This window comes from Chanodichthys erythropterus, chromosome 23, assembly GCF_024489055.1.
Source record: "Chanodichthys erythropterus isolate Z2021 chromosome 23, ASM2448905v1, whole genome shotgun sequence".
Classification (NCBI taxonomy): domain Eukaryota; kingdom Metazoa; phylum Chordata; class Actinopteri; order Cypriniformes; family Xenocyprididae; genus Chanodichthys; species Chanodichthys erythropterus.
In genome coordinates, this window is record NC_090243.1 from 12096569 (window position 1) to 12113903 (window position 17335).

Here is a 17335-nt window from a genome sequence, read left to right on the forward strand (position 1 = left end):
GATGTGCACAGCTGAATCATCAGACTAGGTAAGCAAGCAAGGACAATAGCGAAAAATGGCAGATGGACCAATAATAACTGACATGATTCATGATAACTTGATATTTTTAGTGATATTTGTAAATTGTCTTTCTAAATGTTTCGTTAGCATGTTGCTAATGTACTGTTAAATGTGGTTAAAGTTACTATCGTTTCTTACTGTATTCACGGAGATGAGAGCCGTCGCTATTTTCATTTTTTAAACACTTGCAGTCTGTATAATTCATAAACACAACTTTATTCTTTATAAATCTCTCGGACAGTGTGTAATGTTAGCTTTAGCCACGGAGCACCATCAAACTCATTCAGAATCAATGTAAACATCCAAATAAATACTATACTTACGTGATTAGACATGACGAACACTTTGTAAAGATCCATTTTGAGGGTTATATTAGCTGTGTGAACTTTGTTTATGCTGTTTAAGGCAAGTGCGAGCTCCGGGGGCGGGGAGCACGAGAATTTAAAGGGGCCGCAGCCTGAATTGGCACATAGTTAATGATGTCCCAAAATAGGCAGTTAAAAAAATGAATAAAAAAAATCTATGGGGTATTTTGAGCTGAAACTTCACAGACACATTCAGGGGACACCTTAGACTTATATTACATCTTTTGAAAACACGTTCTACGGCACCTTTAAGAATGATATTATAAAGGCAACATTATTTCTGAAATTAAATAATTGCCTAATTGCCTAAATTAAATACCCATCTTTAAAAAGCAGAATGAAGTCATAATGCCAATAAAAAATTCTGTTAAATATTCTCTCTCTCTCTCTTTGATTTGAAAACAACCCTGCACTAACACACCAGCATCCCGTTATTGCCTCAATATTACTATACAACAGCAGTTAAAAATCAAAACATTTTGTTTTCATGCCAGAGGGTATAATGAAACATCATAATTTGGTTAGTTGGTTACTTACTTGCCATTGCTCGCATAAAAAGCCTGAATGATTATACAGTCATTGCAGTTAATAGCTCGTGCCCTGCAACATGTGAGCAACACTTTTAATTAGGAAGCCAATGAATTATGAATTACTCATGAGACAAATTCAAACCTGACCGACTGTGCCAGGATTCACAGAGGTTGAACATGGCAGAAAATAAGGCCGCAGGGATGAGATTTTGACATGAGAACTCTTCATTTTGTTCAGAAACACGACGGGCAGTTCACGGTGATCCAGCTGGTGGGAATGATGCGTGGGATAGCCGCGGGGATGCAGTACCTCTCAGAGATGAACTACGTGCACCGGGATTTGGCAGCACGGAACATTCTGGTGAACGGAAACCTGGTGTGTAAAGTGTCTGACTTCGGGCTGTCGCGTGTGCTAGAGGACGATCCAGAGGCGGCGTATACTACACGGGTGAGAGATCACGCTTCTGCTCAGGATGTTTGCACTTTTGGGTCTCTGGTCTTATTTTAACTGGATTTACAATGCAACATTTTTTGTTGTGATATGTTAATTGGTTTAGCCTGTTGTTTTTTAAACAAGAAATATAATTTGATTGTGTAGACAAAAAATCTGACACTGCGAGATGTGTTCTTGCTGACCCGTAGTTTGGAAATGAGGTCACGCAGGACTGTCATAGCAGCTATCCAGACTGATGGATGGCTAAACATTCACTCAGAGTGTGTGTGTGTTACTCCCTGCCTATAAATGCATTTGTAAATGGTTTTGCTGGATGATCAGTATAAAATTAAAAAAAGTTTGGACCAGCTTTTTAGAGCAAAATTACCAGATCAACGGATCTTTTAAAGGCTAAATTTTTTTTTTAAAAAGTCTTGATTTTGTTTTTGGGGTCTACTAGAATAGGTTTTCTTGCTTGAATGTTCAAAAAACACCTTATTTTTCCACATATTTTACATTGTTGCAGCACCTCTCTTCTCAGTCTGTCAGTAACACTAGTGTCTAGTTCTGGTCTCCATGAAGCCCCTCCTTCTGAAAAGCACAGTGTGCTCTGATTGGTCGGCTGGACCAGTGTGTTGTGATTGGTCAACCATTTTTTACCACAAGTTTCAATCGCATCTCAACCAAGAATCTTTCTTTAGTGTGTAATGTTGCTGTTTGAGCATGAAAAAGACCCCTTTATTTGAAAGACTGGACTTCCACCAAATTGCATTGAAAAATAGCTTACTTTGTTTAAGCTGTTCTAGAACTTAAATAGCGTCACTACTGTAAAGCTACATGATTTTAAAAGTAGCAATGCTAGTAGCTTGTTGGTGATCACTTAATAGTTTTGCAATTTGTAGTGATGCTAATTCCTAACACTGCTAACATCTGATTTTGTGCTTTAGGGGGGTAAGATTCCCATTCGATGGACAGCCCCTGAGGCAATCACCTACAGGAAATTCACATCAGCCAGTGACGTGTGGAGTTACGGCATTGTCATGTGGGAGGTGATATCCTACGGGGAACGACCATACTGGGAAATGTCCAATCAGGATGTGAGTAAATTCTGAATTTAAATATTACCACAGTTGCATTGCACAAAGGTCTCAAATTAAATAGAAACATCAGGAGGTTTTAAAGGGTTAGTTCACCCAAAAATGAAAACAATGTAATTTATTACTCACCCTCATGCCGTAAGACCCTCGTTAATCTTCGGAACACAAATTAAGACATTTTTGTTGAAATCCGATGACAAATCCAAAACACTGCTTCATGAAGCTTTGGAGCGTTATGAATCAGCGTGTTAAATCATGATTCAGATCGCGTGTCAAACTACCAAACTGCTGAAATCACGTGACTTTGGCGCTCCGAACAGCTGATTCGACACACTGATTCATAACGTTCCGAAGCTTCCTGAAGCAGTGTTTTGAAATCAGCCATCAGCGTTGTTATTTTGTTTTTGTTTTTTGGCGCACCAAAAATATTCTTGTCGTTTTATAATATTGATATTGAACCACTGTACTCACATGAACAGATTTAAGTATGTTTTTAGTACATTAATGGATTTTGAGAGAGGAAATGTCATTGCTGGCAATGGAGGCCTCACTGAGGCATCGGATTAAAACAAAAATATCTTAATTTGTGTTCCGAAGATTAACGAAGGTCTTACGGGTGTAGAACGGCATGAGGGTGAGTAATAAATGACAGAATTTTCATTTTTGGGTGAACTTACCCTCTAAGAATGAATTGTGTGAGGTATAACCTTAAATGTTATTTTACAATTTTTTTATATAATGTTATAATATTTATTATTATTTTAAATAAGCTTTTATTTTTTAAATATTTTTCACTTTTTGGAATAGTCCTAATTTTTTTTGCCTTTTTATTAGATATTTTTTTTATTTAGTTTTAATAATTTTGAAATAAACTTATTTTATTTCAGTTAGTTTCATTTCTAGTTTTTTTTAAGATGAAGTTTTTCATATAGACTATTTATATTTCTTTCAATTAGTGAAAAGGATTTTTACTAGTTTTAATTTTAGTTAACAATAACAACACTGGTAATCATTGCCATTGGCCAGCATTATTATTTTTTAATGTGAGAATCCTCATCGATTTGTTATAAAATACCTTTGCCAGAGCACTTCTGTGGGACTGGAATTAAAAAAAAAAAAACTCCCAGGCTAACAAAGGTAAAAAGATTAAATGCATCTGGAGGGTGAACATTTCCAGATTTCAATTCACAGGCCGCTTTAAAAGAGGGAATTTGAATCCGTGTCAGTGGGTTCTTGGCAGATTTTCCACACCAGAAACCATTTTCATTTATTTATCTTCACCTTGGGAAGAGATCTTTGCTTGGGATTTGGAAAGAGGCTGCTCGGGAGAGAGATTGAGACATTTGGGAATGATTCGAGACTCGTCATGTTAAACTGGAGCACGAAAACATTTGCATGCTTGTTAGCGGATGCACTTTTATTGAGTCGAGGGAACGGAATTCGAAAGTTCCATTCATGGCGTAAACCACAAAATCCATCTGTCTTCCTTCCTTTGCCATGGTAACAGGCAATGGTGCGTTTCGACGGTTACAGTCTTCAAGGCAAGAGTTAAGATAATACAAATGTTTCCATCAGGCTAGTTTATTCTTTCCCTTACGGCGATATCATTTCATAAAAGGGACAAAATTAAACAGCTCTCCTTTACGCTAACAAAGACCGTCTCACCCGAAATCTCATTCTCACTTCACAGTCACAGATGGGTAAAAAAAAATGAATTAATCTAACCCCACACAAAAGCTAAATGCATTAAGCGAATGAATAAATCTGCTCAGTATTCATGAAGCTTATACGCTACTAATAAATGTATGATTTTTAATGTGGAATCTTCTTCCCTCCAGGTGATAAAAGCTATAGATGAAGGCTACAGGCTACCGGCTCCAATGGACTGTCCGGTGGTGCTTCACCAGCTCATGCTAGACTGCTGGGAAAAGAACCGCAGCGATCGGCCCAAATTTGGGCAGATTGTCAACACCCTGGACAGGCTGATACGGAACCCAAGCAGCCTTAAGCAGCTGGCCAACACTGCAGTCTGGTGAGCCAAATGCCCTCCTCGGATTAGATCTGAATTCAATAGAGGTGATCCGTTGGGATGTGTACGGTGGTTTGTTCGGCACGAACGGCCTGTAATATATAGCTCATGAAGAGCTTTATGATGTTTCTCAGGTGTGTGATAAAATCGGAGGTGTTTTTTACAATAATCCAATAATGAAACAGATATCCGGCTAATCTAGATTGAAGCCAGATGTACATCTGTACGAATTTCTTACTTCCAGAGCATGTTTCCCTCAGTGGAGAGGGGGGTTTGAGGTGATATTGGCTGATATCTGATTGCTTGTCTATCCCTCTGCTGCATTTTGAAGGCTGCCAAATAGGAGGCAGATGGGCGCTGGATTGTTTAGACTTTGCATGCCACAGTTAAAGCCAAATGTGCAAACTGAATTTTCCCAAAAATCACTGGGAAGCCCCTGCCCCATGTCCCTGCCATTAAATACAATGGGTTTAGATCTAAATTACTCAGGATTGTGTGTGTTATAATGGACGCTATGCAGCAGAGAGGGAGAGAGTGACAGAGATGTGGTTTGGTGGTGCAATCTGCCTCTCTTCTGGATCTGGAAAGCCTCATATGTCCAGACAATGATAAGCTTCTGATAAGCTTGTACACAGATTTGAACATATAAAAGAAGCTGGTTTCTTACTCATTTGTTTTTTTTTGAGCGATTTTACAATGATCACATTATGGCAACACTTATGTTAAAAGTATAAGCTGATAAAACAGCATGAGTTTTGAATAAATTTGGTAAAATGGAATTTTACCAAAAACACAAGAAAAAATGGATACGTACACTACCGATCAAGAGTTTGGAATAATTACATTTGTTTGAATGTTTCAATTGTTTTGAAATGATTTGTGAAGGATCATGTTACACTGAAGACTGGAGTAATGAGGCTGAAAATGTAGCTTAGCCATCACTGGAACATTTTAAAGTATATTAAAATAGAAAACTGTTATTTTAAATTGTTATAATATTTCACAATACTACTGTATTTTTAATCAAATAAATGCAGCCTTTGTGAGCATAAGAGACTTCTTTTAGGAACATTAAACTGGTAGTGTACATCAGACATCCCCACACAGCAATACAGAAAGCTTTCTTCAAGACAATTCTGACATGTCATACTAGATGTGAAATGACATGGTTATATAAGGCTGCTATTCTGACTGCACTTCCTCCTCCATCCACAGGGAGGACCCAGTGACTCCTGATGCTGGGGTCAGCACAGTGGAAGACTGGCTGGACTTGATTAAAATGGGTCAGTACAAAGAACACTTCTCTAGCGCCGGCTACGTCACCCTGGACTCGGTTCTGTACGTCAGCAGCAGGTAAACAACAGCTACATATTAACCTCACGTTTATATTAGTATGAGATGTTTGGTTGCATTTCAAGACACTGTTCACAACGGTATATTAGTTTACTGCATATTGAGAATAAAACTGAGCATTTATATACGGGAAAAAATAGTACGGTAGTATGGCGTTCCGAAAAGACAAGATATGTTTGAAATTTAATACTAGATTAATGCTTACTGCTCATTATACACTGTATACTGCCTACTATTTTCTAAAAAGTATGTAAAAGAGTATGCAGTTTGCAATGTTAAATGCTACAAACAATAGTATGCTATAATGTTGTCATATGGGCTCATTGCTTGGCATGTTTAATTTATCTCAGAAATAAATAGAATTGTTTTGCATTTTCGCAAAATTATTTACATTTTGGCAGTATGATCAAAATAAGTATGCAACAGTAGTATGCTACATTGTCATATGACCTCATTACAAGTTACTAGGAACTTGGAAGTTATCGATTTTAATTCAATTTTGTGTAAAAATATACATTTTGGCAGTCTAATCAAATATTGAGTCCATCAATAAATGGTTTATATTGCTGTAGTTATGTTTAATCACACTGGAAATGGAAAGTTGAGTGGAGTACATTGTATTGTTCAGTACAATATGTGTGATCTGCTTCCAGCTACACTCTCAAAAATTAAAATTCCAAAATGAGGCAGCGATGCCATAGAAGAACCATTTTTGGTTCCCCAAAGAACCTTTCAGAGAAGTTTTTTTTTTTTCTTAGTGTAAAGAACATTTTAAAAATCTAAAGAACCTTTTGATTAATGGAAAGTTTCCATAGATGTTAAAGGTTCTTCATGGAACCATAAATGCCAATATAGAACCTTTTATTTTTAAGAGTGTATGCACAATATATCTGCATACTGTACAAATAGTTTGAGTAGTATGCTATTGCAAACAAAGCCACCGTTTGCTAAGGCATTTTCTTCTGTCTCTTCATTTCTCTCACAGTGAGCTGGATAAGATGGGTGTAGCACTGGCAGGCCATCAGAAAAAGATTCTGTCTAGTATCCAGTGTCTTCAGGCACAGCATGGGACTCAAGTTCAGGTATAGCGCCTCACCTCAACGGCCTCGACCTGTTCCGCTTCCACCGAAGAGGAGATTGGGAGCGTTCTTTCCACATGGAAGCGTCTTGCTGCAAAATGACTCTGTTTTATCTCTCTACCAGCACTGAAGTTCCTCAGCCCTACAGAAGAATGGGCGAGTACCTTCCCTTTTGTGATCAGCATCCAGAAATCTTCTAAAGCAGTAGATTGCTCTGGATGCTCAAAGATTGTGGACTTTAAAAGTGGATATTAATCGATCCAAGTGAAGTAAGGACAAGAATCAACACCATGTGACATCACAGCACTGTGAACATCACGCTCCACTCCTCATTGTACAGAAGAAAGACCTTGAGAAGAAACACCGATTGTGTCTTGTGAATCTTTTAACTGTTTTGCGAGCGATACAAGTATGATTTTCTTCAGTAAGAGACTTAACGTGAACAGCGAGGATGAGAAAACCTTCAGCGAGATGTCCTTGAAAACTTGTGTATGTGGAAATAGTTTAGAAACGTTCAGCAAGAGACAGCTCGCCTTTAGAAGCACTGATCTCTCTTTCACACATACGCATTTAAACCGTACATAGAAGGGCCGCTCCTTGACCCCAAATGCCTCTCCGGCCTGCTCCCGTCAAGCCCTCAGCAGCGTCTTTGGAATACGTCAATTCCACCGTGGAGATCCCAGAGTTTGGAGAGCCCACGCTTGTCACTTTTGACAAGTTCTGACATCCGATGTGCAGCAACAGAGAAACGAGAGACGTTTAAGGAATGAAAAGCAATTGTTGCTTCAGAGGCAGGAGAGCGTGACGATGTCACGAAGAGGGCAGATGTCGTCCTTCCTTCACACTGGCAGCAACTTTCGGACACGTTTATGTGGAGCCACTCCATTTGATGTGGCTTTTCTTCTAATTTCATTGCATATTTAAAGTATCTCGCATCATTACAAGCGTTTCACCACGAACGTGAGCCGCTATGGGCGTCTTTGTTGGAAGGAGATATGTGTTGAGCATTTAACGAGGGAGACTTTATCCCTAAATCGTCTTGGTGTTGATGGAGCTGCACTCGGTGGACTGTTGAATCTATATTTGTGTTGGACCCCCTTTAGCATAGCGCTCTGATGGTTACAGAGCACTAGGTACCTTCAGATTACATTTCCATATGATCTGATAACAAAATGGTGGAGCTTAAACATTTTAGCATACAATTTCCATGCACCATGTTCACAATCCCGTGTAGAAAGTTGTCCACAACAGATGCTGGTTCATCCTCCATTTTCTGGTTTCTCGCCCCATGTTTCTTGGCAGTGCTTTGTTTTGCACTTGGAAATGGTGTGATTGAAGAAGAAAAGATTGTATTGCAGTAGAAATTGAGACATTGTACAGTGTTGGTTATTGTATTTGTACAGTAATGACTTAGTGTTTTGAAGGTTTTTGTCAGTTGTAAATTAAGGCAAGGTGGTAACTCTTATTTTAACCTTCAACTCTAGCTTTGAACAGACAAGGATTGTGTGGCTGTAGAATGTAATGGATAATTTAGCTTTATGGTGTTGGGGAAAGCTAAGCATTCTCAGGATTGTTTTTTTCTCACTGATACACGATTCAAAATGGCAGCAGATCAGACAGAACAGCCTACTCAGTTCTGTCGTCTACGGATTCACTTCCTGTTAGATGCCTTTCAGTTTCAGTGTTCTTATTTATGTTTTGTCATCACAAGTCCTTCATTTACATGCTGCAAAAACATTTTCTTTCAGTATTTTTACATTTGTCTTGTTTTCCAGTAAACGTAAGAAAAGTATCTAAATATCTAAATATATGACATAATACTTTTATTTTCCTGACAGGATTCTAAGAAACTTTAATGGGGTCTATACATAAAGTTTGTCAATTTATGCTGCGTTCTAGGCAGGTTTTTGAGCCCGTAAGTCACAACTTCAAATCACGACTCATGACTTTGTAGCGTTCCAGTAAAGTCACGCGTAAAAGTGTAAACAAACCAACATGGCGGACCGTACGGGGCTTATGCTCATTAACAATTATTTCTATCGCCAAAGGTGCTTACTCCTTGCTTATTTGATGGAAACAGAGGAGGAAAACGGCGCATAAGGCAAGAGAAGCTGTTATACCTTTTATTTTACCATACACTTGCATAAACATCGCATCCGTAGGGGCTGCCATTGTTGTTTCGCGGGCTATGTGACGTCAGAACCCGTAACTGGGAGTACATCGATCTAGTACGAGTTCGCGGGTGAGAAAGGTTCAGGGGTTTGGATGCCTTAGTTACTGTTGCTTTGTCCGACAAACCATGGCGCTGTCAGGCCACACAGAGTGAAAAATATATCGCGGAGCAAAGCACTGACAACACGTCGACAGACAAGATAGAGCAGGTTACTTATGATATTAAACAAAGTCCCAGCTTCCAAATTGTGTAATTTTTTTTAAGAAATTCGAGCAATAAAAAACGATTTGTGGCTCTTTAATGTGTCGTGACAGATTGCTTGAGCTCTAGCAGCTCGTGAACCGATCATCTCTTCCTACTAGTTCATTTATAGCATCAAATAAACATGAATGAACATGAGAAAGAATGATGTTTAAAACGCGAAAAATATGTAAATACACACCATTTTCAAGTTCAAGTCCACCGAGGTTAATCTTCTAACTCCTGACTGCTTTGTCGGACAAAATGGCGGATTCGGCGTTATGATTGGTTAGATCGCTTGTCAACCAAACTCCCGGCGAAGGGGGTAAAAAATGGTTGTGATATATTCTTTAAAACAAGTAATATTTTCTACAATCTACTACACTACTGTACACTACACTACTGGTCAATAAGATTTTTTTTAAAGAAATACTCATATTCCAATATGTTGTGTTAAATTGATCAAAACTACATTTTAACATATATTAAAAAAAGTTTTTTTTTTTTTTTTTTTTTTTTTTAATTGTATTAATTTTACAATGTTAATGTTTTTACTGTATTGTTGATCAAATAAATGCAGCCCTGGTGAGTATAAGACTCTAAATATAAAAATGTTACTGACCCCAAACCTTTGAATGGTAGTGTATCTTATTTTATATTTATGAATATATCTTGTTTTAAGGATGTAAAAAAAAAAAAATAATAATAATAATAAAAAAAAAAAGCAATTTATTGGAAAACAAGACAATACTGTCCCCCGAACCCTCTTTTGTGTGTGTGTGTGTGTGTGTGTGTGTGTGTTTGTTTTTTTGGCAGTTGCCAAACTATTTGGGTGATTTAATAAGCACAACTTTAGCATTATTGTAAGTAAAATGCTAAATAAAAATGATCAAACATGATTTTTTTTTTCATACGCAGTATTATAATGTTGGCAGACACATTCTAAATTATGCAGAAGCAACAAAAACAGTGTTGTTCTCTCATTCTGTGACTTCTCTGGGAAAGTGTTCCTTCAGTTCATTGAGTTAAATTTAATTGAAACCATAACGAAGAATGTTTATTTCTTCCGAATATTTATTGATGAAAGTCAAGGTTATAATTGTAATAATGGGCACATCTGCTCTGTGCTTTTAGTAATTCTTAATTAGGAGCTATTCCTAATTGTCAGATTACTGAAACATATGTGCCTATTCAGATTTGTAATTTCCCATGCGGCAACATTAACAGCGATAATTTAATGAAGCACTGCAAAAAGCATCTTCCACCCCAAAATGATTCACTTTGAATCCTGGGTTTCTTGTGAGTTCTCATTTTTCTTGTTTTTAGTTTCTAGCTCACTATTTACACAACACAAACACTCACAGTTCAATGCAGTAAACATTATCTTGAAACATTTTTGACATTCCTTTTGATTTTTTCAGAAATAATAAACGCAAATTGTTTGTGTTCCATTTTGTGAAGTACTGTTATTATCATGCAAACTTTGGTCTGGCAGTTTACAAAGTCCACACTACCTGTTACTGAGTTACTGCACATTGCATCAGGACCTTGGCTAGACATTTTTAGCCAGGATACATCACCGTGAGTGAACACACAACTTCTTAAACTTTGATTGCCAGGTTTGTATATCAGCCAGGATTAGCACTGAGAATAAATATATGTCACTTGGTGGACGAAACGAGTAGTGTTGTATGGAAAATATTAATGATGCGTATGGAAATGATCAATTAAACTGTAGGAAGCCACTCTCTTGTGGCCGAAAGCATCAGTGTTACAAAATTGTTGGACGGTTTTGCAGTCGGCCTCTGTAACTCAGTCTGTACTTAGCCAGTCAGGACTGTTGTTTTGTTGTACGGGTAACCGCACTGTGCATTACATAATTAAATCATATCTGGTATACTTATGTTGAGGCACTTTGCCACCCACTTCTAAACTGAAGTACTTCAGGCCTGAGTGTAAAAAGCTTCTTTGGCTTGTACAAGGTCAGTAATGGATACATGATTAGATAACTCGATGAAGGGTCACGGAGTCATTGACTTTAGCAAACCAGGTCCTCGGTCAGTACCTGAAGATGTTACCTCTAAATTTCTGTGTATCTTTTGTTTTGAGTTTTCAACATTGTGATGATTAGTGTACCGGTTTGGTTATTATTTCATAAAGCTCTTGTTGAATTGTATGCATTTTGAACATTGTGTCCAATAAATATGTTAATATTTTTAGCCTTTTGTTCTCGTCTGTGTCTATAACAAAATTAATGTGAATTTATTTATAAAATTTTATATATATATATATATATATATATATATATATATATATATATATATATACTAATTAATAAATTCACATTAATTTTGATATTTTATATATATATATATATATATATATATATATATATATTACTACACAAGCACTTTTTAAAATGTTTGTTTTTTTTACATTAACTTGAAAAAAAAAATTAAAAATACTGTATATTATAATATATAATATAACATTATAAAATATTAAACTATACATAGCATTACTATTTCATACAATAAATTGCTTTAAAGGATTAGTTCACCCTCAAGCCATCTTAGGTGTATATGACTTTCTTCTTTCTTACATTAATATATATCCTGATGCATCCAAGCTTTATAAAGGGAATGAATGGGACCAGAGAGTATGAAGCTCAAGAAAGTGCATCCATCCATCCATCCATCCATCCATCCATCCATCCATCCATCCATCCATCCATCCATCCATTCATCCATTCATCATAAACGTACTCCACATGGCTCCAGGGGGTTAATAAAGTCCTTCTGAAGCGATGCATTTGTGTAAGAAAAATATCTATATTTAAGAAGTTATAAAATATCAGGTTTCCGCCAGACCGCCTTCCGTATTCAACTTAAGAAGAAAGTGTAACACCTCTCACAGTTCAAAATGCTTATGATACGTCCTACGCCTTCAGCATTCAACTTACGAAAAAAAAATGTAACTCAACCCTTTTTTCGTAAGTTGAATACGGAAGGCGGTCTTGCGGAAGCTATATATTTTACTTTATAACTTGTTCTGGATATGTTTCTTACACAAACACATCGCTTCGCTTCAGAAGGACTTTATTAACCCCCTGGAGCCGCGTGAAGTACGTTTATGATGGATGGATGCACTTTCTTCAGCTTCATACTCGTTGGTCCCGTTCACTGTCATTATAAAACTTGGATGCGTCAGGATATTTATTAATATAACTCTGATTGTGTTCATCAGAAAGAAGAAAGTCATATACACCTAGGATGACTTGAGGGTGAGTAAAGTAATTTTCATTTTAAAGTGGACTAATACGTTAAGTTTTATTTGAAGCATCACCAATCCAGAAATATCAGGAACGAAAGGTCCGTTCCAAGGAAAACATTGAACATCTGTCACCAGAAAATGGTTCCTGAACCTAGACTCCCCAGAGCGACAGTGAATCAACACACAGGTAAACAGACTGTCAGACGCTCGTCTCTCTCCCTTCCCTTCTACCTCTTCCAGTAGATGCTCGTGAGATCCATGCTAACTGAAAACAAACACAGCAGAGGTCTTTGCTATTCCCATCATGCTCTGCTCAAACAGTGGGCCACCATCTGGAGGGGCTTCGTTGAATGGCAGTGAGGGTTTCGCCTCCTTAAATACAGCTCCCAGTTTAAGCTCCTCCACAGCTGTTTTTATTAGAGCTTGTTCTCTAAATTCAGCTACCTTGGCTAGGTTCTTTATAATTAAATTCAAGCAAAGATTGATTCAGGTTTTGTTGTATGTATGAATGGAATAAAAATAATATGTGTGGGTGTGTGTACTGAAAAACGGCAAGCATTTGATCTTAATCAACGGTGTGATGACATAAGAAGAAAAGCAGAAACTTTTGCAAAAGAGTCAAATGAGAACAAGGTTTTATTCTTGGAGAAAATAGCATGATTTTTCCTCATGACCAGTCTTTAGTAATCCAAGCATCTGCTTCTAACCTACTTTAGTTGAACTTAATGAACATATTTTGCTATTATTTATCCTCTTTGAAGCTGCTTCAAGGACAGACAGTCATGGAGGCAAGCCAACAGTCAAGCTGTACTGCAGCCAAAGATTCCCACCTTTCATTTTATTACAGCACAGTGTTTAATTAATCCTGCAGAATAAAACCAACAGCTAGAGTCAATATCTCTGTTCCAAAACCAAATATATTCAGCGACCTTGTAAGGCGGCATCCTAATCACTTAAAACTGAATTGTATGCGTAGGTTGCTGCTATAAACTCTGACTACAATGCTTGATTCACCCAGCTGTAAACATATTTATTGTGGTAATTGTAGGCTAGTCCTTTTCATAGCAACTTGTTAGCAATTTTTTTTTTTAATACAGCAGCTTCAAAATTCATGGTTAAGGTGTGTAGCATGCTAACATTAGCCGCTATAAAATATAAACAACTGAAAACCCAGAGTATCCAGACTGGAAAATGCTGATTGTCTTTCTTATTTTAGGATTACAAACAGAACAGCTGTAGTGGCTAATGTTAGCATGTTGCTAAGCTAACAACAACAACACACTCTAGTTAGCACAAAAAAACCCCCCCACAAAGTACACATTTTGAGTGAAATAGACCACTTTGTGATTAGATACAGATAATTTACTCATACTTTGCTGTACTGAATTAAACAGTGATATATTCGTAATAGAAAAATCACTTTTTAATGAGCTTGTTGCAGTGCGTTCTGGGATTGTTTTAACCTCAAAGCATACATGTGGTGCTGCCTTTCAGTTCAAAAGAAGTGCTTGGAACAGGCTTTGAATTCGAAGTATGCCTATATGATGCCTTAAAATGATGTCTTGTCAGCCAGATCATTGGTTTTAGAACGGTGAGTTATGCTATTTATCATGTTGAGGCCTATAAGTGTACTTTTTTTTTACATACTTTGTGGCCTATTAATGTAAATTCAGTCTGAAAATGCATGATTTTGGGTTAAATGTTTTTGTGTTCAAGGATTTCAGTTGAAGTAGCAGTTATGATAAGAAATATTTTAACCTTTTGGGTAAAATTTGCAAAAAGCATTTTGTAAGTGGAAATTTAAGAGAGTGTTACTTTGAAAAGAAGACATGGTTGCCTGAACTATAACAAGCACAAGAAGAGCACATGTTAACAGCATGGACATGTACATGTTACCATGGTTACAACAAAGACACCCACACCAGACAAGTCGCTCATTTTTCAATCCGTAGCAACTCCTTGTATGGCAAGAACCAAATGAATAAATTCAGTTTGTGTTCCTGCAAGGGAATACAAATGTGAGAATAGGCTAGGATTAGCTGAAAAAAGCACCCTGAGACCTCTTGATTTATGATAGTGTGTTTTGTATCCAATGGTGTTCTTGTGTATGTGAGAGCTGCCTTCATCTCGCAGCATCTGTCAAGTCGTGGGGATTAAAACCGATATCATTTTTCTTCGAAGCGTGAGCTAAGCAGTCTACTCTTTGTCCTCACAGGTGACACAAAAAGCTCTCCATGACTGCTGAGTACACACATACACACATTGCATAAAATTGCATCAGACTGAAATGTCTGGTAACGATTTGTATTTCATTTGTCTAGTCTGAGAGAAAACACAATTTCCTATGTTTAATTTAGAACTGGAGAAAATAAAGTTTGTTCATAGAATACTAAATCTTCTATATTTTGGCTATGGTCAAAATAAATTTGAACCATTTCTGCAATAGGCCTATATATGCATTTTTTGTATATATTGTGTATTCTCTGTATACTACAAAACACACTGCTCAGAATACCTCAATGTTATCTGCATTTGATTAAATTGCCAAAAGTTTTCATTTGATTAAATTGCCCAAAGTGTAGGCACTTTTTACACAAACGTCAATTTAAAATGCAAATAAATTCCAATAGGGTCCTCACACCATCTGTGCTCAGGCCCTAAATAACCATGTTTATTATTTTCTTTGGGTGTATCATCTCCCTATTTCAGTAGTGCACTACTTTTTAACTGATTTAAAATGTAAAAGTGGGTGCATATAAAAATAGCCATATGCATAAACATTTTAGAACATTTAAACATTTTATATATACAATATTAACACATTTTAATATTAGTAAGAAATAGTTATTTCACTTTTATCATTTATTTCTTAATGTTCAATGGTATTCCAAAGCATACCATTGTAAAAAGGATGCAGTTCCATTGTGAACATAGACAGTTTTCTCCTCTGTCTCTTTGTCTGTATCTCTCTTGCTTTCCCTTTTCTCTCATAATGACAGTTCTCTCTGGCAGCTGTATGTCCGTGGATGTGCACCTGCGGGCTGGGTGGGTTCTGACAGTAGTCTGACTATCTGGAGCTGCTTATAACGCATCTGTGATCCCTTAGGCTACCTCTGTTACTGCTGCCATTAAAGGCAGGACTAGACCACAAATCCAGGGCGTACAACTGAAGAACTTGGAGAGGTAGATGCTTCAGTGTCCTGAAAACATAAAAAATTTACAAAGGAGGAGAAAGGAAAAAGAAGGTCTCATAAGATCTGGCAGAATCAGTTAATAATGAAAGCGTAGCCCAGGTTAAATATTTGCTCATTGAAATGCAGGGCTGCTTAATGAATGTTGACATTAAGTCTCGACGTGGGTCTCAGATAAAAAAAAAGAAAAAAAGCATCAATCACAGTTATTCTAATATAATTAAAATGTGTGCTGGGGGGCCAACCCTCTGCCTCAAGAGATTTGCGGTTTTAAGAAAAGAATATGTTAATGTTGAGCTCAGTGACAGGACATGCCCTCACTCAATTAACCTTAAAGAAATAGAGAGACACAAGAAAATGATGCTCCACTTAAAGTGCTAATGAGAGAACTTAAGCCTACTTGATCTCTGACCTTTCCGAATTGACGCGAGGTCGGACATATTGATCATATTTTCCCTCATTAGAGTCTGTCTTTCTCTGCCATGTGATATTTTCTGCTCCTTTTGGCTTTCCCTCATATTTTACTCACCAAAACCTGACTTTCTGGTAACACTTTATTTCGATGGTCTTTAGACATTTTACTAAATACAACTATATGCCAACAAACTCTCATTAGAGTATTAGTAGACTGTCTGCTTAATATCTGCTAACACTTTATTTTAATGGTCCCCAACTGACATTCTACTGGCTATAAGTAACTTTTCAACTACATTGAAAATTATACTAATTCTACTAATCACCTAACCCTAATCTAACAGTCTACTACTAATCCTCTAATGAGAGTTAGTTGACTTGTAGTTGCAAAGTTACTTATAGTTAGTAGAATGTCTAAAGTGGACCATCAAAATTAAATGTAACCACCTTTCTTTCTTCTGTGGAACACAAAAGAACATATTGAAAAAAGTGACCATCACTATGTGATGCTGGTGGAGGAAAACATTTTCTGACTTGCTCCTCCAAAATGCCCCAAAGTGGCTCAAAAATAGTTAGATCTGTTGACTGTGCAGGCCATAGGAGATGTTCAACTTTACTCTCATGTTCATCAAACTATACTGTCACAAGTCTTTCCATGTGTATTGGTGCATTATCATGCTGAAATCGGCACCCCCATTAAGTGCACATGGTCCTCCAGAATGGTTCGGTATTCCTTGGCAGTGACGTGCCCATCAAGCACAGTAGGAAATGCCATATTGCAGTCCAAAGCATCACTGATCCACCACCATGCTTCACTCTGGGCACGCAACAGTCCGGATGTTAAGCATTTTTGGGGCTTCTTCACACTCATCAGAGAACAATACATGTTTCACATTGTCTTCAGTCCAAGATTTCCACTAATTTTGCACCATTGAAACCGACATTTGGCATCAAAAGTTTTGAGTTTTGGTGGAAACGAGAGTCAAGGTGCGCATTTAATTCTGCAGTGAGTTATATGGGATTGAAGTGAAATATATGGGATTGGTTATATCAAAGTCCCTTTAAGACAAGTCATTTCAATCGGCGGCCATCTTTGAA

The 17335-nt window shown here is 37.2% G+C and overlaps 1 protein-coding gene across 1 annotated transcript in view; it reads left to right on the forward strand.

Annotated features, from left to right (window-relative positions):
• ek1 (eph-like kinase 1) overlaps nt 1-9741 on the forward strand; it is an 86607-nt gene extending 76866 nt beyond the window's left edge. The window contains exons 13-17 of the mRNA XM_067378664.1: nt 1194-1403; nt 2336-2485; nt 4324-4517; nt 5730-5867; nt 6853-9741. Coding sequence (XP_067234765.1) covers nt 1194-1403; nt 2336-2485; nt 4324-4517; nt 5730-5867; nt 6853-6955 — 795 coding nt within the window. The 3' untranslated portion in view covers nt 6956-9741. The remainder of the gene's footprint in view (nt 1-1193; nt 1404-2335; nt 2486-4323; nt 4518-5729; nt 5868-6852) is intronic.
• The last annotated feature ends 7594 nt before the right edge of the window (nt 9742-17335 follow it).